General features: G+C 43.8%; 1 protein-coding gene across 1 annotated transcript in view; it reads left to right on the forward strand.

The window, feature by feature from the left end:
• Positions 1 to 24,514, forward strand: part of AP1S3 (adaptor related protein complex 1 subunit sigma 3) — a 47,181-nt gene that overhangs the window by 17,243 nt on the left and 5,424 nt on the right. Inside the window, exons 2-4 of the mRNA XM_044290743.1 lie at positions 2,086 to 2,264; positions 20,616 to 20,724; positions 22,897 to 23,034. Coding sequence (XP_044146678.1) covers positions 2,086 to 2,264; positions 20,616 to 20,724; positions 22,897 to 23,034 — 426 coding nt within the window. The remainder of the gene's footprint in view (positions 1 to 2,085; positions 2,265 to 20,615; positions 20,725 to 22,896; positions 23,035 to 24,514) is intronic.

Raw genomic sequence — 24,514 nt, forward strand, 5'->3', positions numbered from 1 at the left:
TGCGTTTCTGCCTCGCCCTATGCTTGTGCGCTAGCTTATTTTACTGTGGGCAGAATTCATTTAAAAAGTGACTTCTGATAGAGCTGAATTACATGATAAAATGCTCTTCCTTCATCTTGTTGCATATGGAAAAGGGTTATAGTTATAAAATATTACATCATTTTTGAAATTCCCTGACAATATTCATTTGGTCTTCCTCTAGTCTCACCACCAGTACTACAACAATCGGAACAATAGGTTCAGAAAAAGGAAGTGAGGCTTGGGCATGGAAGCTGGGAGGCAGCTTGCTGGAGCAGAAACTAATCCTGCCTGGGGTGCAGTGGAAACCGAGCCAGGAGGCAAAGGATCCATGTTTGACTGCGTTCCTTAAAGGGCTCATGTACATGACTGGTATATATTTTGTGGTCCGAAAAAATACGGATGACGTCCGTGTGCATTCCTTAGTTTGCGGAACAGAACAGCTGGCCCCTAATAGAACAGTACTATACTTGTCCGTAATGCGGGCAATAATAGGACATGTTCTATTTTTTCGCAAAACGGAAATACGGACATATGGAAATGGAATGCACACGGAGTAACTTATTTTTTTTCCGCTGACTTATTGAAATGAATGGATCCACATACGGTCCGCAAAAAAAACGCAGCGGAAACAGAAAGAAAATAAGTTTGTGTGCATGAGCCCTAAGGGCCTTGCAGACTGAAAAACTTGTTCTAGGCTTATTGTTCTTGTAAAAGGATTTCAAGGAGAAGCCGGACGACACTCGGGCATGCCTGAAATAAAAATAGACCATTAGTTTCATAGCAGATCCCACACGCTGTTCTGGTTCTCCCATCTGGCTGCAATGGTGACCTCACATTGACAACACATGACCGTTGCAGCTAGTCACTGGCTTAAGGTGGTGCACTGCTGAGGCCAGTGACTGGCTGCAGTAGTCACATGTTGTCAATGTGAAGACACTGGACACCTTCTTTAACAGTCAGTAAAGCTAATGGAGAATGTGAAGAGCTGGCTGTGGACTAACGATTACTGGACCAATGGACTTAGAGCAGAATCCTCAGCTACAAGCGATGCAAACTTTTTCCAGCACAAAGCACCGGTTACGTTGAATTTTATTGTTGTGGTTTATAAGGTGTATTCCTTTTCTGGTATTTTAAGGTGCATATGACCTTTGTTAATGGATCGGGATAGTGCACCAGGAATGGAGGATAAGAGGGGTTCCTGCCTGGACTCCCTCAACCTCCGGACCCTTCGGCTTCACTATGAGGCGTGCCGTGGGTGACACAGTCCACATATGCCTTGCTCATCCAGATCCCGGAGTTATGAGGTGAGACGTGCTGGCGGGACCGTATGTCCACATAATCATTTCATTAGCCTTGTTAATGTCTCAGGGCCTCAAGCCATTGTTCTCTCATTATGTGGATAGATGGTGACGGGTCTCACGTGTAGTCTCAGGTGAGGGGCTCTGCCTCAGGGAAATAGATCCACCAATGCACAGTTAGCATTGGAGAAGGTGTTCCAAGGGGGATGAGCTCAAACCAGGGGGCGGCATTAGCGTGTTTATGACACTGACTGGGGGGGATGATGGGGGTGCTGCTGGTTGGAGTTGGATCTATGTGCTTAATAATATATCGGCGGGTGATACTAAAGCTGTAGGCCAACCTAAAATGTTGGGAGACGGTGGGTAGAGCCTGGTACGGGGCAGTGGAACTACAGGTCGGGATATCATGGACTGGGTCTTGGAGGGTTTCCGTCATAGTGTCCAGGGGTGCAGCTCATCCGGGCCATCTATCTGCACTTGCTGTATAATTCTGGACGAAAGAATAAAGGCAGTTGCATCGTTATACTGCCTAGGTGATTAATACGACCCACAACCCCAGATCCTCATATAGACAAATTACGCTAGAAAGGCAGGGCAGACTGTAATGCTAATGTATAATAAAGAGAGAACTGTAATACAATGAAATTATGGGCTGACTATGAGTCATGGGTAACTAAACGTATTGAACTGCGAACGTTTTCATGAACTACACGTCAAGGTTGGCTCAGTTTTTTTTTTTTAAATAATCCTCTGACCTCTCTTGTAGATTCGATTCCTCCTTCTGTTCAGCCGGCAAGGGAAGTTGAGACTGCAGAAATGGTATATAACGCTGACAGAGAAAGAGAAACGCAAGATATCCCGGGAATTGATGCAGATAATTCTCTCTCGGAGCCCTAAGACCAGCAGCTTTGTGGACTGGAAGGATTTAAAACTCGTATACAAGAGGTATATAATTCATATACATAACTTCTTCCACTGACCTACGCACCGGTATCTGCTGCCTTCACCCCCCGTATGCCAGCATCAACAGTAGGTAAAGCTGGCACAGTGGTGGGACAGCCTGACGCAAGGCTCCTCGACAGATCGAATGAGATTCTGTGGGCATTTCAGCTGCCATAGGTTTTTTGATTTTCCATTGAAGTAGCTGTATTAGGGCTTTTATTTTATTTTTTGTGAGACATGTACTTTATAGCAGTACCTATACCTTACATATACATAAGCTTATTACTTACATTCAATTGCTATTGGGAGGGGATGCCAAAAATAAGTGATAGCGTTGATTTTTAGCATTTTGTTGACCTGGCTGAGATTGATGATTGGTGGCAGCCATCACATAGGTAGTCAGGCTTGTCATTGCTGCAGTCCAAAGACCGGCAGAGATCTGCAGAGCATTCGCACTGGATCGGCAGGAGGTTTATCAGGTGAGTAATGGGTCTTTTATTATTTTATGAAATTTCCTTCCCTTGGACGAATATATCATATATAACAATGATGATGTCCCTTTTAAACTCCAATTAGTTTTAATCAGTAGACCCATGACTGCAACGAGGCCAAAGATCGCAGGGTAGCGCTGCCTGATTTACTACTAATGAAAGTGAATGGGGTCACGCCGTGACCTGCAAGGTTCACAACATGACTGAAACAAGAAATGCAGCATGTTAGGACTTTCAGCTGTCATGTCGCGGTCACTTGCAGGTCACGACGTGAACCCATTCAGTTTTATCAGCTGCGATTCAGGCAGCGCTCCACTATTATCTTTTGTGTGTCATAGCCAGACCCTTATTTTTGATATTTGCGGACTCTATACTGACAGGGGATGTTCCACAGGATTGGCGCATAGCAAATGTGGTGCCAATATTCAAAAAGGGTCCAAAAACAGAGCCCGGAAACTTCAGGCCGGTAAGTTTAACATCTGTTGTGGGTAAACAGTTTGAAGGTTTTCTAAGAGATGTTATCTTAGAGCATCTCAACGAAAATAAGCAAATAACGCCATATCAGCATGGCTTCGTGAGGGATCGGTCATGCCAAACTAATTTAATCAGTTTCTATGAGGAGGTAAGTTCTAGACTTGACAGCGGCGTATCGATGGATGTCGTATATCTGGACTTCTCCAAAACATTTGACACTGTACCACATAAAAGGTTAGTATATAAAATGAGAATGCTTGGACTGGGAGAAAACGTCTGTAAGTGGGTAAGTAACTGGCTCAATGATAGAAAACAGAGGGTGGTTATTAGTGGTACACACTCAGATTGGGTCACTGTCACTAGAGGGGTACCTCAGGGGTCAGTATTGGGCCCTATTCTCTTCAATATATTTATTAGTGATCTTGTAGAAGGCTTGCATAGTAAAATATCAACACTAAACTGTGTAAAGTAATTAACATGAAAGAGGACAGTATACTACTACAGAGGGATCTGGATAGATTGGAGGCTTGGGCAGATAAGTGGCAGATGAGGTTTAACACTGACAAATGGAAGGTTATGCACATGGGAAGGAATAATACAAGTCACCCGTACATACTAAATGGTAAAACACTGGGTAAGGGCTTGTTCACACGAACGTTTTTTGCGTTACGTATATAGAACGCATTCATTTCAATAGTCCCGCCAAAAAAACGGAATGTACTCTGTATGCATTCCGTTTCCATATTTCAGTTTTTTCCGTTCCATTCAAAGATAGAACATGTCCTATTATTGCCCGCAAATCACGTTCCGTAGCTCCATTCAAGTCAACAGGTCCGCAAAAAAAAAAACTAAAAACAAATACGGAATGTACTCCATATGTCTTCCATATCCGTTCTGTTTTTGTGGAACCATCTATTGAAAATGTTATGCCCAGACTAATTTTTTCTATGTAATTACTGTATACTGTATATGCCATACAGAAAAACGAAATGGAACCGGAAACACGAATAAAACGGATCAGTTAAAAAACGGCCAGCAAAACACTGAAAAAGCCATACGGTCGTGTGAACGAGCCCTAACACTGACATGGAAAAGGACCTAGGAATATTAGTGAACAGCAAACTAAGCTGTAAAAACCAGTGTCAGGCAGCTGCTGCCAAGGCCAAAAAGATAATGGGTTGCATCAAAAGGGACATAGATGCCCGTGATGAGAACATAGTCCTACCACTTTACAAATCACTAGTCAGACCACACATGGAGTACTGTGTACAGTTCTGGGCTCCTGTGAACAAGGCAGACATAGCAGAGCTGGAGAGGGTCCAGAGGAGGGAAACTAAAGTAATAACTGGAATGGGGCAACTACAGTACCCTGAAAGATTATCAAAATTAGGGTTATTCACTTTAGAAAAAATACGACTGAGGGGAGATCTAATTACTATGTATAAATACAGTGGGGTGCGAAAGTTTGGGTAACCTTGTTAATCGTCATGATTTTCCTGTATAAATCGTTGGTTGTTACGATAAAAAATGTCAGTTAAATATATCATACAGGAGACACACAGTGATATTTGAGAAGTGAAATGAAGTTTATTGGATTTACAGAAAGTGTGCTATAATGGTTTAAACAAAATTAGGCAGGTGCATAAATTTGGGCACTGTCCTCATTTTATTGATTCCAAAACCTTTAGGACTAATTATTGGAACCCAAATTGGCTTGGTAAGCTCAGTGACCCCTGACCTACATACACAGGTGAATCCAATTATGAGAAAGAGTATTTAAGGGGGTCAATTGTAAGTTTCCCTCCTCTTTTAATTTTCTCTGAAGAGTAGCAACATGGGGGTCTCAAAACAACTCTCAAATGACCTAAAGACAAAGATTGTTCACCATCATGGTTTAGGGGAAGGATACAGAAAGCTGTCTCTGAGATTTCAGCTGTCTGTTTCCACATTTAGGAACATATTGAGGAAATGGAAGACCACAGGCTCAGTTCAAGGTAAGGCTCGAAGTGGCAGACCAAGAAAAATCTCAGATAGACAGAAGCGACGAATGGTGAGAACAGTCAGAGTCAACCCACAGACCAGCACCAAAGACCTACAACATCATCTTGCTGCAGATGGAGTCACTGTGCATCTTTCAACCATTCGGCGCACGTTACACAAGGAGATGCTGTATGCGAGAGTGATGCAGAGGAAGCCTTTTCTCCGCCCACAGCACAAAAAGTGCCGCTTGAGGTGGGCTAAAGCACATTTGGACAAGCCAGCTTCATTTTGGAATAAGGTGCTGTGGACTGATGAAACCAAAATTGAGTTATTTGGCCATAACAAGGGGCGTTATGCATGGAGGAAAAAGAACACAGCATTCCAAGAAAAACACCTGCTACCTACAGTAAAGTATGATGGTGGTTCCATCATGCTGTGGGGCTGTGTGGCCAGTGCAGGGACTGGGAATCTTGTCAAAGTTGAGGGATGCATGGATTCCACTCAGTATCAGCAGATTCTGGAGACCAATGTCCAGGAATCAGTGACAAAGCTGAAGCTGCGCCGGGGCTGGATCTTTCAACAAGACAACGACCCTAAACACTGCTCAAAATCCACTAAGGCATTTATGCAGAGGAACAAGTACAACGTTCTGGAATGGCCATCTCAGTCCCCAGACCTGAATATAATTGAAAATCTGTGGTGTGACTTAAAGAGAGCTGTCCATGCTCGGAAGCCATCAAACCTGAATGAACTAAAGATGTTTTGTAAAGAGGAATGGTCCAAAATACCTTCAACCAGAATCCAGACTCTCATTGGAACCTACAGGAAGCGTTTAGAGCAGGGGTGTCAAACTCAAATTCATCGGGGGCCGCATCAGCAGTTTGGTCATCCTCAAAGGGCCGGTTGTATCGGACTTATGGGGGATCTGTGGGTGACACTTATGGGGGATCTGTGGGTGACACTTATGGGGGATCTGCCCACCCCTAGGACCGCCCCCTAAAACCGCCCCTTTAGAGAACAGGGATGCAAGTAAAATTTGGGGGGGCTATAAAAGTCCAGCCCAGCAAAGAAACCCCCCAGATGGGGATGGCACTGTTAATGGGGGATCTGGGGATGGCATCCACAGATCCCCCCCATCCTATAACAGTGCCATCCACAGACCCCCCACCCCATAACAGTGCCATCCACAGACCCCCCACCCCATAACAGTGCCATCCACAGACCCCCACCCACCCCATAACAGTGCCATCTACAGACCCCCCCCATTGCCGCTCCAGTACAGACTAGTTATAAAATGTGTACAATTAATAAGGATTCTATTCATGAGGCCCCCTCTGCAGTAGAACATTCAATATAGCCACATCCTACTCACAGGGCTGTTATCTTAATGCTGGCCGGCCGGGCAGACGAGCGGCAGCGTCACGACTGACGTCACATGCCTGCGCCGCCTCCTTCATTCAGAAAGTAGGCCGGGCACATGACGTCAGTCGTGACGCTGCCGCTCGTCTGCCCGGCCGGCCAGCATTAAGATAACAGCCCTGTGAGTAGGATGTGGCTATATTGAATGTTCTACTACAGAGGGGGCCTCATGAATAGAATCCTTATTAATTGTACACATTTTATAACTACTGGAGCTGGGGGCCGGAGCACAGTGAACGCACCGGCCCCCAGCTCCTCCTCCCAGTCCCTCCCCGCTGATACATCGCAGCCTGCGATGCTGGAGCATGGCAGGCTGCGATGTCAAAAGGTGGCGGAACGCCGCTCCGGTGCGTTCCGCCAGAAAAAAAGCCTTGCCGCTCATTATGCGATTTATTATCACTTCCTGCAGGGGCCGCCTGCAGGAAGTGATAATAAAAGGTGAAGGCTGGCGGCCGGCGGCGGCTACGTGGGCCACATGACGAGGTCTGGCAGACCGGATTTGGCCCGCGGGCCTTGTGTTTGACACCCATGGTTTAGAGGCTGTCATTTCGGCAAAAGGAGGATCTACTAAATATTGATTTCATTAATTTTTTGTGGTGCCCAAATTTATGCACCTGCCTAATTTTGTATAAACAATTATAGCACACTTTCTGTAAATCCAATAAACTTCATTTCACTTCTCAAATATCACTGTGTGCGTTTCCTATATGATAGATTTACCTGACATTTCTTATTGTAACAACCAACGATTTATAAAGGAAAATCATGACGATTAACAAGGTTGCCCAAACTTTCGCATCCCACTGTATATCAGGGGTCAGTACAGAGATCTCTCCCATCATCTATTTATCCCCAGGACTGTGACAAGAGTTCAAGAGGGGCCTGGATGTATTTCTGTAGTGTAATAATATTACAGGCTATAGCTTCTAGAGAGGGGTCGTTGATCCAGGGAGTTATTCTGATTGCCTTATTAGAGTCGGGAAGGAATTTTGTTTTCCCCTAAAGTGAGGAAAATTGACTTCTACCTCACAGTTTTTTTTTTTTGCCTTCCTCTGGATCAGGCATGCTCAACCTGCGGCCCTCCAGCTGTTGTAAAACTGCAACTCCCACAATGCCCTGCTGTAGGCTGATACATGTAGGCTGTTTGGGCATGCTGGAAGTTGTAATTTTGCAACAGCTGGAGGGCCGCAGGTTGAGCATGCCTGCTCTGGATCAACTTGCAGGATAACAGACCAAACTGAATGGACAGGTGTCTTTTTTTCGGCCTTATAAACTATGTTACTATGATACGGCCAAAGTCACCATGTAGCTCTTGCCTTATGCCAGAGATAAGGAACCTCTGGCACTCCAGCAATGGTGAAACTCCCAGCATATCCCCTTACTTGGCTGTTCTCACAACTCCCATAGAAGTGAATGGAGCAATAGCACAACAACTAGTCTGGAGAAATACCTTAGATCCCCCCCAAAAATTAAGAGCTCTTTACGGGGTAATAAGGAAACCCAGAAGGATATTGGCGAAGTCGTGGTTCTTGAGGAACATGGCAGGGTGGAAAGGAGGGTGGATAGTGGAGAGAGGATGGAGGAAAGAATTAACCTGGTAGATAATAAGCTTCTGGAAATTCTGGGCGCAGTGCAAAAAACTAACCATAGCCTGGAGGAGCTGACCATTAAGATTGCTTCAGTACAGGTTGATATTTCTTTTATAAAGGAGGATATGAATAAAGTTAGGGAAAAGGTGAAGGAGCTGCAGATATCCTCTGGAACCATGAAGAGGGATCTAGAGGGAGTAAAAAAAAGAGTGGAAGGGATAGAAGGGGAAAAAAAAAACCTTCTAGAGAGAATTACTATAATGGAAGATATGTCCAGGAGATCAAATATCAGAATAGTGGGATTCCCCGAGGGAACGGAAGGAGAGGATACAACGGGGTTTATTCAACAGTGGTTGCAGGATTGTTTCAAGGATAACGGACTATCTAAATGGTTCACAGTGGAAAGAGCCCATAGAATACCAGGGAGACCCCCCTTAAAAGGGGGCCCCCCGAGGGCAATCCTAGCTAAAATACAAAGCGCTAAGGACAGAGATATAATAATGAGAACTAAAAGGATGAAGCAGACAATTGAGTTTAATGGGAATAATATAGCGATATATCCGGACTACTCTAGAGCAACTGAGATAAAAAGGCGTGAGTTTAAAGAAGTGAAGAAGAGATTAGCCGACTCCCAGATACAATATTCTCTGCTATATCCCACGAAGCTTCGTGTCATATACCGCGATCAGGCCAGGTTTTTCGGCTCTCCAGAGGAGGTAGTGGAGTGGCTGGATGCCAAGGGAATAGGAACATGAGGCACCAGACTGGCTCAGGGGGGTATGGGGTAGGGGTGGGAAGGGGCCGAGTGTAAGAGGTGGGGGAAATTTTTGATTTCTACCGACCAGAGAGTGGGGGGGGGGGGGGAGGGGAGGGATGAGGGGGGGATTGGTTGTCTTGGGAGTTCTAACAGGGTTTAAGGTGAAGGAAAAGCAAGTGATAGATCTGAATGAGTAGTGTTATGACATGGAATGTACGGGGCCTAGGAGATAGGGTTAAAAGGGTAATGGTTTTTGACAATGTTATCAAACATCTCCCGGCCATAGTAGGATTGATAGAGACACATAGCACAAAAGATAAGCTAAATTACTTAAAGAAGAAATGGGCCCGATACCAATATCATTCATGTTGTTTTTCTACATACTCATCCGGAGTCAGTGTATACATTCATCACAAAGTAGATTACCTCCCAATTGATCAGAAAATAGATGAGAGGGGTAGATATGTATTTCTTCACTGTCAGTGGAATGGTATAGTATGTATTCTGGCTTTTGTATATATACCCCCCCCCCCCTTTTTCCTTAATGGTTATCCACAGATTGGTGGAGTATGCAGATTAAAGGGGTAAGTGCCCCATAATAATAATCGGGGATCTAAATAACGTTATGAACGATGAGTTAGATAGATACTCCGTGATCCCAAAAGCTACACATGTGACGAGGCGACAATGCTGTGGAAAATATCGCAGGAACTCTCATTAATAGATGTATGGAGATATCTTTATGATGATAAGCCAGGGTTTTCTTGTTTTAGCCGGGGAAACAAAATAATGTCCAGGATAGATTTGGCATTAGTTAGCGTAGAATTAGTTAACAAGATATCCAGTATGAGGTATGAAGCAAATAGCATTTCAGATCATTCCCCCGTATGTCTGCTGTTTTAAAACAAATGTGAGACGAACAAACCGTGAGTTTCGCTTGAATCCACACTGGTTGAATTTAATCAAGGAGGAAGACGATATAAGGGTGGACATAGAGGAGTTTTGGAGAAATAATTTGGGGTCAACAGGTTTAGGGTATGTATGGGATGCTTTTAAAGCATTTTTACGTGGAATTCTGGTAAGCAAAATAAAGGGTCTGAAACGGGGATATGCAAAACAGGAGAGAGAACTGACAGATAGGATAAAAGAAATAGAAGTAGAACTTATGAATAGGAAAATCCCTGAATTAATAGGCCAACTGGATCTTGCCAAAAGTGCACTGAGGAATTATTTGACGGAAAAGGCACAACAAAAAGTATTTTTTTGAGGGGGAACGATACTTCAGGGAATCAGGGAAGTCGGGGAGATTGCTTTCCACACTTATACAGAATCAAAGGGGGGGTAACAGGATTGATGGGGTGGAAAGAAGAGATGGGGGGATGGCATCCAGCCAGGGAGATATAGAGTCTGAATTTATGGAATATTATGGGGACCTATACTCCTCGGAGGGAGGAGGGGGACCCGAGGAAGTCAGACTCTTCCTGGAAGGAGTGCCGATCCCCAGACTCTCGGAGGAGGAGAGGGACTGGTTGAGTGGCCCCATTGAAGTAGAGGAATTACGGGAGACAATAAAAACCATTCAGGGGAACTCTAGTCCTGGGTTGGATGGCCTCCCCTTTGAGATATATAGAAGATATGGAGATGTTACCCTACCAGTGTTAGTGCAGGTCCTAAATGAGTCATTCGATTGTGGTGAACTCCCGTCCTCCCTCTCGGAAGCTGTAATAAGTTTGATAGGTAAAAAGGGGAAGGATGAGAAAAAGGTGGATTCATATCGCCCTATCTCCTTCCTTAATACGGATTTTAAAATATGTGCCAAACTACTTGCTAATCGCCTAAGAAAAGTTATTGAAAAGTTAATACATCCGGATCAATCAGGGTTTGTACCTAATCGTCAAGCTCAGACGAATATTCAACGGACATTACTCAACATGGAGATTGGTGGGGAGGGTGCTCATTCCATCCTGTCATTGGACGCTGAAAAAGCGTTTGACAGTGTGGAATGGGCATACCTCTGGAAGGTTATGTATGAGTTCAATTTGGGAGAAAAATTTATTAGATGGGTCCAGCTTTTATACAATAAATCAAGGGTTAGGATAAAAATTAATGGAGCAATATCAGAATCGATTCCTCTGCAGAGGGGAACCCGACAGGGGTGCCCACTCTCCCCATTATTGTTTGCCATATTTATCGAGCCGTTGGCTTGTAAGATCCGAGCAGATGATAAAATAAGGGGGTTTGGGGGGAAAGGCGCAGCGGATAAGATATGCCTTTATGCTGATGATATTCTGTTTTTCGTTAATGGTGGGGTACCAATGGTGCTGCACCTGATGGAAATAATAAAGCAGTTTGGTTTCATCTCTGGCTTTAGGGTGAATTGGACAAAGTCGGTATTGCTCCCAATTGGTCAGGAAATCGGGCCTGAGGAAATAAATGTCAATATTTTGAAACCCACGGAGTCGTTTGAATATTTGGGCATTAAAATCAGCTCAAGGATACAGGAATATCTAGAACTCAATATTGAGCCTCTCTTAAAAAGGGTTAGGGAAAAAACCAGTACCTGGCAAAAATTGCTAATTCGACAAGTGGATCGAATTGCGATAATAAAGATGGTTCTCTTACCACAGATCTTGTATGTTATCTCCGCCTGCCCAGTTTGGATAGGGGACCATTTTTTTAATGCTCTAGAAGGAGTGATAAATGATCTTATCTGGGGGAGAAAAAGGGTCAGGCTGAAACAAAAATACTTATGGCTAGATGAGGAAGATGGTGGCCTGTCTGTACCATGTTTCCGGGGGTATTATTATGCCTCTCAGCTTCAGTGGTTAATGATGGAGGATGATGGACTGCGTCGTTTTCTGGAAGGGGAACTGGGAGGGCTCCAATATAATATCATTAGCACCTTAGAAACTGGAGTGATAAAAATAAAGGGTAGGCAATCTCCAATTAGTAACATGATACATTTAGTTTGGGTTAAAGTAAAAAAATTATTAGGAATAAATTATGCACTAAAGTTTTCCCCCATTTGGGGAAATTTAAACTTAAAAGAATTTTGGAAGTTTGAAGATTTTATATTTTGGGATAAAAAGGGTATTAGGTTTGTGTCCCAGATGGTGGTGGAAGGACAGTTGAAGACACTAGAGGAAATGGGTTTAACTACAGATAAAGATTGCCTCACATGGTTTAGATATGCTAGACTAAAGCATGCATTTGATAAAACGCAGAATAGAGAATATTTCACTACGAAACACTCAGATTTTGCTGAATTTTGTTATCAGGGAATAGGGAGTAAAGTATCAATTTCACAGATTTATAAAAAAATAAAGAAGGGGTTGGGGGGGGGGGGGGTGATTAGATTTAATAGTGAAAAGAAATGGGCACAGGAGGTGGAACCCTTAACCCTGGACTGGAGAAGTATTTACAAAAATGTAAAAAGGAGTACCATCTCCAGTAGCTTTCGATTGACGCAGTTTTTTATCCTCCACCGGACCTATATTACCCCTAGGGTATTGAGCAAGATGTACAAAACAGGGGAGGCAAAGTGCTGGAAGTGTGGACAGGACAGGGCCGACTTTGTGCATTTGATATGGCTCTGCTCGTTCGTACAGGGGTACTGGACTCAAGTTTTCCAGGACCTAGGGAGAGAGACTGGGAAATTTGCGCCTCTGGAAATCTATATAGCAGTGTTGGGAGATACTGGAAGAATAGGGGCGGACAAAGTAAGCGAAAGGAAATGGGAAAAGGGATTGATGTTGGCACGTGTTGTACTGGCTAGAGGATGGGGAGCGGAAAGGCCCCCAAGCGTAGCTGAGTGGAAAAATCTATGTGAAAGGGTGTATAGATATGAGAAAATTAGTCAGGTAAAATAGGTAGGCAAAGAAGGAGCAAGAAGAGGAGAGTACAAGTGTTTGTAGATAAAAGTTGGGGTAAGGAGATGCTGTGAGGATACTCCCAAGACAACCAAGAGGGTGGAGGGGGGGGGGGGGAGGGGGAAGGGGAGAGAGAGAGAGGATAAAGAAGAAAAGCAAGAGTAAATTGGTTGAGGGGAAAAAAAAAATTGCTTTTAGTTCACCTTTGTAATTGACGATGATGTATTTTTGTATTATTGAACTGTTTATCTTCTATTTTGTAAAAAAAAAAAAAAAAAAGTGAATGGAGCATGTTGGGAGTTGTAGTTCACAACAGCTGGAGTGTCACAGGTTGCTGATGCTCTATTAAAGCTGCAATTACCTTTTCAGATTTGTAATGATTACATTAGACATCTGGAGGCCTCCGCCTGGGAACCTTCTGTTAATGTCCTCCTCCTCACGGGACTTGCATTAAATCTGATATCACTGTTTTACATTGCACTGGAAATCTCCAGCGACAGCTAGCTTATTGGTTTTAATATATCACTCTAATATAATGTACATTCAAAGTTCTATTCCTTTAAAACCTGCTAGGAAGGTTATGTACACCTTTTGGGGGCAATTTTTTAAAATTATTATTGCATTGTACTATTTTTTTTAGCTTATTTTTTTCATTTGGTCTTTATAAAAAATATGGAATCCTTTTTTGTGTACAGGGCGGAGATGCTCTACTAGCTGCCTCTGGATTTTCTGTCTTTTCCGTCATCTGTGGAGAAGACTGACTCCTTATCCTTGCTCTCTGACCTTATAAACACAAATTAAAGCTCAGTTATTATCTTACTGATGTGGCTTAAATAAGTGTTTATGACCTCTTAGTAGTTCAGAGATGAGGTTTATCAGATGACCGACACAAAGTAAAACCCTACCCTAAAAGTGAAAGTACCAGTCACACAGCTAGAAAAAAACAGTTAACTCTTTGTGACAGAACGGCTCAATATTTTTAATAAAGGCTAATTGAAAATATGATTTTTAGCCAAAAATGAGTAAAATGCAATCATAAACAAAATTTGCCTCTAAAGATGTACATAGCCTTTAAGGGCCCTTTAAATGAGAAGATATTACAGCAGATTGTCGGGAGGGAAGCGTACCTTCCTGACATTCTGCTGATCGCTGGTGGAGGAGACCAGACGACGCTAATGCCATCGCTCTTCCCCATACTGACTAGTTTGCCGGCAGCAGATCGTGTTTACACAGCATGATCTAATGTCAGGAAACGAGGATTTTTACACCGCCAGCTCATCGTTAACGAGCGTTACTTTGAATGCTCATTAGCGATGAGGGAAACGGCCAACAATTCTGCATGGAAACTGATCTGATGTGCCGCATAGACTATCCAGGAAATTGCTCATCTTGATATCTCCACCTCCACCTGACCACACAGGTTTCTCAAAGGATTCCTTCGCATTGTCCCGGGAAACTTCTAGCACGCATTTTCTGTAGGCAGGTTACATCATATACAACTCATTCTGAATCTTCAGATATATGAATGGAATAAAAAGCAATTTAACTTACATCCATGACCTCTTTTAAATGGATACTGGTCCGGTAATCAGTTTGTCTGTTTTGTGTACAGCTCCTCCAACCCCCAATGAACAGCAGTTATCGCCAGGTCTGCTAGAGCTGGAGCTCCCGTTACAGAACAGCTCTTCTTTCTGGCTTAAAGATGGCAGTCTTAAACCATTATATTTGCTTCTTATACTCAGCCTGTGGGCAGGGACGGTGCTAGGATCTCAAGACATCCGGGACCCAAGCCCAAATGCATATGTGGCAAATACTCGACCCATCTGCCCCCCTTCCACCTTCTCCTAGCACTAAGGACATACAGTATTTTACTTGCTGTGGTGAAGTGCATGATAGAGGTGTGCTGAGGGTGAGTATCTCACACAGTTTTTCAGTTTAGCTAGGTGAGAATTTAAATCCAGAAATGGTATGGCTTCAGCAAGGTATAGTTGTTGGAGCATTTTTTTTTTTTTTTTAAGCAAGGGAGACAGGTTGGTAGTGGGAGTCTCTCAGTCCACACCCCAGTCCACTTAGTTATTCCCTTTAGGGCTCATGCACACGACCGTATGCCCTCCGAGACATACAGTCCGTGAGCGGGCCATATGTCCCGGAGCGGCATACATTGTGCGCACGGCATCATAGGTTACTATGATACTGTGCGCGTCGGGCCGCCTGCGGGACTACTGTCCTGCACTTATATGATCATATATTAGGCGTATTTCTGGTGCAATCTGTGACTTTTCCCCCCTCATGCCAGGTCTAAGAAAGTGGGCGTGGAAGGGATGGGACGGCGGTCCATCTCATTTACCATTTTCTATGCCTGGTTTAGGTGTAGAAAATGGTTAAATGTAAGACCGCAAGGAAGCTGTCTTACATTTAGAAGCGGTGTTGGATCCGCCAAAGTTCTGAAGAGGCCAATGCCTCTACATAACTCCAGCGGATCCACCTCCAGCTATAGGGGATATTAAGACCGGCGTCTAAAACGCCGGTCTTAATAAATAACCACCTTAATCTGCAGCACTCATTAATACTCCTAATTAAGGTCCTTGTAAAACTAGTGAATCATCACTTGTATAATAATAAATTGCTTGTACAGCAAGTCTCACACAAGTTTCTGTATTTTTATTTTCAGAACAGAGACGCACCTCTGAATTGGGTATTTCATTCAGTCCCACTGCCACAGGTGTATAAAATCCAGCCCCTAACTATGTAGTCTGGCGTTACAAACATTTGTGAATGAATTCAAGTGTGGTACTGTAACAGAATGTCAATGTTATAGCGAAACGGGTTCTGAAATTTCTTCCTTTATAGATATTCCACAATTAACTGTGATTGGTATTATTGTAAAATGAAAGTTTAGGAACCACATCAAGTCAGTCATGAAGTGGAGTGGAGTTACAGAGCGGGATCACCGAGTGCTGAGGAGGATAGTCCATAAAAGCCACCAATGCTGTGCTGACTCCATAACTGCAGAGTCCAAACTCCTCTGTCACTAACAACAGCACAAATCATGACGTGGGTTTCCATGGCTGAGCCACTGCATGCAAGCCTTACATCACCAACACAATGCCAAGCTTCAGATCGAGTGGTGTGAAGCACATCGACACTGGACTCTGGAGCAGTAAAAACATGTTCTGTAGAGTGATCAATCGCACCTCTCTATCTGGTAGTCTGATGGACGAGTCTGGGTTTGGTAAATTTCAAGAGATTGTGACCTATCTGACTGCATTGTGCTATCAGTAGAGGTGGGATAATGCTATGGGGTTGTTTTCAGGGGTTGACCTAGGCCCCTTCGATCCAGCCAAGGGTAATCTTAAAGCTCTTTTCTGTTCCAGCATGACTGTGCCCCAGTGTGAGTGGGTGAGTTTGGTGTGATAGAACAAAGCCATGAACTCAACCCCATCAGGCACCATTGGGATGAATTGGAATGGAGATTGTGAGCCAGGCTCTCTCATCCAACGTCAGTGTCTGATCTCACATGAATGGGCAACAATTCCCCTACACTCCAAAATCTTGTGGAATGCCTTTCCAGAAGAGTGGAAGCTGTTTTATCTGCAGATGGGGACCAACTCCATATTAAGGCCTATGGATTTAGAATAGCATGCCATAAAAGCTTCTGTAGGTGTAATGTGTAGGTGTCTCAAAACGTTTGTCTATATCAGGCATGCTCAACCTGTGGCCCTCCAGCTGTTGTAAAACTACAACTCCCACAATGCCCTGCTGTAGGCTGATAGCTGTAAGCTGTCCAGGCATGTTGGGAGTTGTAGTTTTGCAACAGCTGGAGGGCCGCAGGTTGAGCATGCCTGGTCTATATAGTGTATATAGGATGTAGAGGTAGCAATCCCCAAGGGCCCTCTGCCACACCAGTATTATAAATGGAACATGTTTAGTGGGATCATTGGGGCCCAGGAGCATCAAGTTAAACGTGTCTCTTTATGAGTAGGAGCAGTTTCGTTAATAGGGGATAGCGGCTGCGGGCAAGTACAATTCCCTGTAGATCCTATTTCCAGAATACAGTCTCTAATGTTGTAAAGTGTGTACTGGTAGTGTCAGGATTGGGGATTCCAGGCGTCTCAGAGGAAGGCTAGCTTGGGATGCTGCTTTGTGTCTTTAATCCCTTAAGGACGCAGGGCGTACCGGTACGCCCTATTTCCCGAGTCCTTAAGGACTCAGGGCGTACCGGTACGTCCAAACTTTAAATGCAGATTACGGCGCCCCAGGGGTTAATTTGAACAGGATGCCGGCTGAAATCATTCAGCCGGCATCCTGTCACAACGACAAGGGGGGTCTTGTGACCCCCCCCGTGTCGGCGATCGCAGCAAACCGCAGGTCAATTCAGACCTGCGGTTTGCTGCGCTTTTTGCTGTTTCTGATCCCTGCGGTCCCTGACCGCGGGGATCAGAAACTTTTGAGTGCCTAAATTAGAGATTTTTCACCCCCCCTGCACCCCTGCACGATTTTATGCCGGCGGGTGGTGCGGGGGGGAAGGGTGTGTCGCAGGCGGTGGGGGGCGTTGCGGGAGGCGGGCGGTGCGGCAGGCGGGATCGCGATCCCCCGCTCGCCTCCCCTTGAAAATTCATTGGCTTCTAGTGGGTTATACCAGGGTGCCAGCACATTACTGATACCCTGGTATAAACGGCTGACATCTGCGCAGATGTCAGCCGTTTAACCCTTTCCATACCGCGGTCCGTACGGACCGCTGTATGGAAAAGGTTAACTGTCATCGGTCAGGGAGCTCCCTCCCTCTCCATCGGGGGGCTGCTGTGCCTTTGCAGCCCCCCGATGGAGAGGGAGAGAGCCCCCCGACAGCCCCCCTCAGCCCTGTGCTTGCCCTTCCCCATCTGCGAAGTTGTGGCAGACGGAGATGGTTCCCATGGCAACAGGACGCCTGCTCAGGCGTCCTGCTGTCCATGGTGCTGAACAGATCTATGCTAAAAGCATAGATCTGTTCAGTGTAAGTAAAATACAGTACAGAACCCTATATAGGGTTCTGTACTGTATTATACAGACATCAGACCCACTGGATCTTCAAGAACCAAGTGGGTCTGGGTAAAAAAATAAATAAAAAAAAGTGAAAAAAGTTAAGATAAAAAAAAAAACATCACTGAATAAAAATTAAAAAAATAAAATGCACTACACATATTAGGTATCGCCGCGTCCGTAACGCCCTGATCTATAAAACAGTCATATTACTTTCCCCGCACGGTGAACGCCATAAAAATAAAAAAATAAAAACTATGAGAAAATTGAAATTTTGCCCACTTTACTTCCCAAAAAAGGTAATAAAAGTGATCAAAAGAGTCGCATGTACGCCAAAATAGTACCAATCAAACCGTCATCTCATCCCGCAAAAATGAGACCCTACCCAAGATAATCGCCCAAAAACTGAAAAAACTATGGCTCCTAGACTATGGAAACACTAAAACATGATTTTTTTTTTGTTTCAAAAATGAAATCATTGTGAAAAACTTACATTAAATAAAAATAAAGTATACATATTAGGTATCGCCGCGTCCGTATCGACCGGCTCTTTAAAAATATCACATGACCTAACCCCTCAGGTGACCATCGTAAAAAATTAAAAATAAAAACGGTGTAAAAAAAGCCATTTTTTGTCATCTTACGTCACAAAAAGTTTAATAGCAAGCGATCAAAAAGTCATATGCACCCCAAAATAGTGCCAATCAAACAGTCATCTCATCCCGCAAAAAATGAGACCCTACTCAAGATAATCGCCCAAAAACTGAAAAAAATTGGGTTTTTGTAAATTTCTGAAAAATTTCAAGATTTGCTTCTAAACTTCTAAGCCTTGTAACATCCCCAAAAAATAAAATATCATTCCCAAAATAATTCAAACATGAAGTAGACATATGGGGAATGTTAAGTCATCACAATTTCTGGGGGTATTACTATGTATTACAGAAGTAGAGAAACTGAAACTTTGAAATTTGAAAATTTTTCCAAACTTTTGGTAAATTAGGTATTTTATTATGCAAAAAAATAAAAAATTTTGACTTAATTTTACCAGTGTCATGAAGTACAATATGTGACGAAAAAACAATCTCAGAATGGCCTGAATAAGTCAAAGTGTTTTAAAGTTATCAGCACTTAAAGTGACACTGGTCAGATTTGCAAAAAATGGCCAAGTCCTTAAGGGGTTAACATCCCAATTGGCTAAGCCCCACTCCTGGTGGAGGATAGAGATGGGGGTGTTGGATCACTAAAAACTGCAGCCCAAGAGTATACAAAACGCCAGTATTTTTGCGGCTGGTTGGTGTTAGGTCTGATGACAAGTATCCGAAGTGTTCGGAGGAGGGAGCGGACCTGTTGCATATGCTTTGGTCTTGTCCATATTGGGATGAGGTGCTGAACCTGATTAATAACAACTTGGCGATTAGGTTGCAAAAGGACCCCAATGTGTGTTGGGCTATGTATCAGAGATTGGTGGGAATGAGCTTGTTAAGGTGGCGGTGGGGAGACTGCTATACGTGGCCAGGAAGTTGGTGGATCAGCGTTGGACTATGGAGAAAAAGTGTGTTTGTGAAGAGAGATTGTCCTCAGAAATTTGAGAAATAGTGGAATGAATGGTTGTCGCATACTCATATTGTGATATGAGATAGGGTAGAGGTGTTTGCGCTCCTGTTTACAGTGGGGGGGTTTAGACTTATGTTATATGTCTGCACTATGTATTATTTGTTCTTGACTGTGTATACTGTATCTTAATGGATTGCTCTGTCATTGGATGATGATGTCATCTGATAGCTAATTTTTCTGTATTCTTATTGAAGAGACAATGTACTTTCAGATTAGGGCTCTTTCACACCTGCGTTCTTTTCTTCCGGCATAGAGTTCCGTCGTCGGGGCTCTATGCCGGAAGAATCCTGATCAGTTTTATCCTAATGCATTCTGAATGGAGAGAAATCCGTTCAGGATGCATCAGGATGTCTCCAGTTCCGGACCGGAACGTTTTTTGGCCGGAGAAAATACCGCAGCATGCTGCGCTTTTTGCTCCGGCCAAAAATCCTGAAGACTTGCCGCAAGGCCGGATCCGGAGTTAATGCCCATTGAAAGGCATTAATCCGGATCCGGCATTGCCGGATCCGACGTTTAGCTTTTTCTGAATGGTTACCATGGCTGCCGGGACGCTAAAGTCCTGGCAGCCATGGTAAAGTGTAGTGGGGAGCGGGGGATTACCGTCCGTGCGGCTCCCGGGGCGCTGCAGAGTGACGTCAGGGCGCCCCACGCGCATGGATGACGTGATCGCATGGCACGTCATCCATGCGCATGGGGCGCTCTGACGTCACTCTGGAGCGCCCCGGGAGCCGCACGGACTGTAAGTATACCGCTCCCCCGCTCCCCGCTCCTACTATGGCAACCAGGACTTTAATAGCGTCCTGGGTGCCATAGTAACACTGAACGCATTTTGAAGACTGATCCGTCTTCAAATGCTTTCAGTTTACTTGCGTTTTTCCGGATCCGGCGTGTAATTCCGGCAAGTGGAGTAAACGCCGGATCCGGACAACGCAAGTGTGAAAGAGGCCTAAGTTTATTATAATCGATTAATAAAAATGATTTGATTTAAAAAAAAATAAGAAAAACTGCAGCCCAAAGCAAAGTTTTCAGTTCCCTTCTTGGTCATTACATACACTGCTTGCCAGAATTACCCCCAACCCGTCACATTTATATACCAAAATAAAGGCAGTTCAGGAAATTAATATTGGCCTTTTGATTTTTAGGTATGCCAGTCTGTATTTCTGCTGTGCCATAGAGGATAAAGATAATGAGCTGCTGACGCTGGAGATTGTCCATAGACTTGTGGAGCTACTGGATAAATACTTTGGAAACGTAAGTTATTACATATAATTTCATATTTTTCCTACGTTAGTCAGAAACTAAAATGCTCACACGTCGGATTGAAGTTCATCTAGCGAAGTCACAACATCCAGTCCAACTTTTAGTCGGGCTGTGTTATAGGACCAGAATAATACATGCAGCATGCCTCATTGGAGCAGTAGAGAGATGCATTGGTAGTGCTGTCTGAATTGGGATATACTGTAGACTATTCCTGTTTACTGGCTTTGTACATTTGAGTTTTTTCATCTTGTGCATGCCAAGATGATTGCCTTTAGCTGTACACACTGGAAATCGGCATTGGTCATTAGAAAATGACCTGTTGTTTAAATCAGGTGGTAAACATTTTTAGAATTTTTGGAGATTTTCTAAACATTTTCTGTGCCTTTTATCTATAGTTAAAACAAAATGCTAAATGTTGTAGTTTGCATGCTTGCCACTAGGCCTAAAAATATGTCAAAAGGGATCTCACTGACCTCTACAAGAGCATTCTCTAGGCATGCTCTGTGACCTGTGCAGAGGTCAAGAGGGAGTAGATAAGCTGTGATATCACCTATTGTGAATGGTGGATCCTGTGTTCTCTGTATAGAGGTGTTACTTGTCATTATAATTCTGCCTGTGATGATAACATGATGGCTACTGAAAAGTTACTCGTACAGAACAGGACGTCTTGACATCTAATTGTAAAGCACTGTAGATCCAGTGGCTAGTGCAAAAAGTTAGATATTTTTTAAATATAGATGGTGATATGGAAATTTTAAACAAAAATAAAAAAATGTTTAACATAGACACTTGATTTGAACAATAGGTCGTTTTCTGATGACCCATTCCCTTTAAGAGACCTTTGCTTGCCGCCCCCCCCCCCCCCCCTATTCAGGCAGACAGCATGTTATAGAGCGGGAGGAGCTGAGCACATTGATATATAGTTTTATGGGAAAAGGTTCAGTAAAACCTGTAATTTTAATTGATTGAAATCCCTGCTCAACCTGTACTTAGTTGTCCAGTGGGAGTGCTGCTTGGTGGCAGCCTTTCCTGTATGTATGATGTGTGCTCGCACATGGACGGCGGCCAATCATTCAGTGACTCCTCAGCACAGAAAGAGCAGAGCTTTATATGAATAAAATACAAGTTACATTGAACCTTTCCCCACAATACTATATATCAATCTTCTTAGCTCCTCCTGCTCTATAACATGCTGCCTGCGGATTGGAAAGCTTTTTCATGGTGCCAGGTCCCCTTTAAGGGGTATTTAAATGAGCATTGTATGGGGCACTGTGTATACTGTATTGATATGTGTGCTAATGATAATGGTATTGCAAAATAATGTCAGTGGAGCAGTTTATGAATCATGAAAAATAAGCTTTAGGCTACTTTCACACCTAGCGTTTTCAATTCCCCTATTGAGATCCGTCATGGGATCTCAATAGCGGAGGAAAATGCTTCCGTTTTGTCCCTATTCATTGTCGGTGGGGACAAAACTGAACGAAACGGAATGCACCAGAGTGCGTTTCGTTTGGTTGCGTCCCTATCGCGGACAGAATAACGGTGCAAGCAGCGTTTTTCTGTCCTCTATGTGGTGCAGAGCAAGACGGATCCGCCCTGACACACAATGTAAGTCAATGGGGACGGATCCGTTTTCTCAGACACAATAGAATCGTGGCTATATAAGACGTACGTTCATGACGGATGCATGCGGTTGTATTATTGTAACGGAAGCGTTTTTGCAGATCCATGATGGTTTTGCAAAAAGCACTAGTGTGAAAGTAGCCTAACATATCTGAGTCACGCCGCCGCCGGCAGTGTAGGTTACAATTTGTAATACCACCCCTGATTCTAAGTAGAGAGTCTGTAAATGAAATAGACCTTTGATTATGTGTCAGATTCTAGTAGTAGAAATCTCCGAGCAGTGGCAAAGGTTACATAAATCCCATTCATTCTGGAGACTCTGCCATCTTGATCTTCTCACATTTACCTATCGCACATCTGTTTGAAGGGGCTGTGAACAATAAGGGGCCTGCATTTGCCTGAGGATCATGAACAATTTAAATAGTATAAGAGTAAAAGTCTGAATAACCCCTTTAACTGTACAGTATTTCAGAAAATTTGTGTTACTTTAATGCTGAGAAGTATTCATATTCTCACTGCTATATGTTCTATTATCCCTAGGTCTGTGAGCTGGACATCATTTTTAACTTTGAGAAAGCATATTTCATACTGGATGAGTTTCTGATGGGGGGTGAAATTCAGGAGACCTCCAAGGAGTCTGTAGTGAGGGCCATTGAGGATGCGGATATGTTACAAGAGGTAATTTCCTTCCCGAATCTGACCGATATCCTTACACACTTTGACTGTACCATTTTGTTTTATGGCCTTTATGGAAACCTATAGAAATATCAAAGTTTACCAAACTCATGCCGACCATCTGGGACTTCTGCGGAGAAGGCTGTAAGCTGTCCTCTGTAATCTCGTTTTGTAGGGTATTTTTGTCTTGGACCTCATGCACTCAGGTTAATCTGCTTTCACCCTTATAATTCGGATAGCGTTAAGTAAAGAAAGGAACGACATGATCGAAACCTGTTAAGAAGTTAAATAAGGTTCAGGAGTGAAGTGTTCATAAGAAACTGAGCACCAGAACAAGGGGGCACAGTCTGAATTGAGTTGGGGGACGATCAGAACCAATGTCAGAAAATATTATTTTTATGATAGAGCAGTAGATGCTTGGAACAAACTTCCGGCAGATGTGGCAGGAAAATCTACAGTAAGTGAATGTAAACCTATCTATCCTAAGATAAAGATGAAATCGTATAAGGGCAGACTGGATGGATCCTGTGGTCTTTTTCTGCCATCAATCCTTTGCATTTCTATTGCCATTACTAAAGTCCTGCCTGTCCTAGCACAGTGGTGCCCTGTTCATTCACGTCATGCTATCCTATGAGACATACCACGCCTGACTGAAAACCAAAGTATGCAATAAAAATGCGGATTATGTATGACAGTGGCGCTGTTGGAATAGGCCCAGCTGTTAGTATTGTAGGCTCCAAATATACAATTGTTTGGTCTCCTTTTTCAGTTTTATACTAGTTTTCTATTTTTTTACTTTTACAGTTGCTAAAACTTTCATAGGAAAAGTGGGCACCATTTTGATGAAGTGGGAAACAAAAAATAGCGCCGCGGCCTTCCCGCTGTGTTCCGCAGGCCCAGTTACGTCACGACTAGTACCGCTGGTCTGGGCGCGGCTAAGCCCCGTTTACTTCAATGGGGCTTAGCCGCACCCATGCAAGTGATACTAGACGTGACGTCACTGGGTCTGAGGTAAACGGCGAGAAGGCTGCAGCGCTACTGCCAGCGCTATTTCTCAAACGGCTGATCCGCGGGAGGTCCCCGGTGTCGAACCCCTGCCGATCAGATGCTGGAGAACCCTTTTAATGCTAGGGCTACACGGTGACACTGGTCGTGCGACAGGATCGCTGAGTAGCAGTGATCCCATAGAGATAAATGGGATTGCCATAACAGTCGCAAGAAATCCATCTGTGTTAGATTTCTTGCGACTGTTGTGGTGATCCCGTTCGTTTCTATGGGATCACTGCTACTTAGCGATCCTGGCCGCGACGGCTATCGCAAGACCAGTGTCGCTGCGTTGCCTTAGATATTAGTTTATTAGACATTAGTTATCCATTACAGATTGATAGTCCAGGCCGAACTTCTTGTTTAGAGTCTGTAGAAAAGCTATGGTTAAAGGGGTTTTCTGGGAGTAAGGGATCATTGACATGATCGTGTGTGCCCC

This window comes from Bufo gargarizans, chromosome 4, assembly GCF_014858855.1.
Source record: "Bufo gargarizans isolate SCDJY-AF-19 chromosome 4, ASM1485885v1, whole genome shotgun sequence".
In the NCBI taxonomy this organism is placed as follows: domain Eukaryota; kingdom Metazoa; phylum Chordata; class Amphibia; order Anura; family Bufonidae; genus Bufo; species Bufo gargarizans.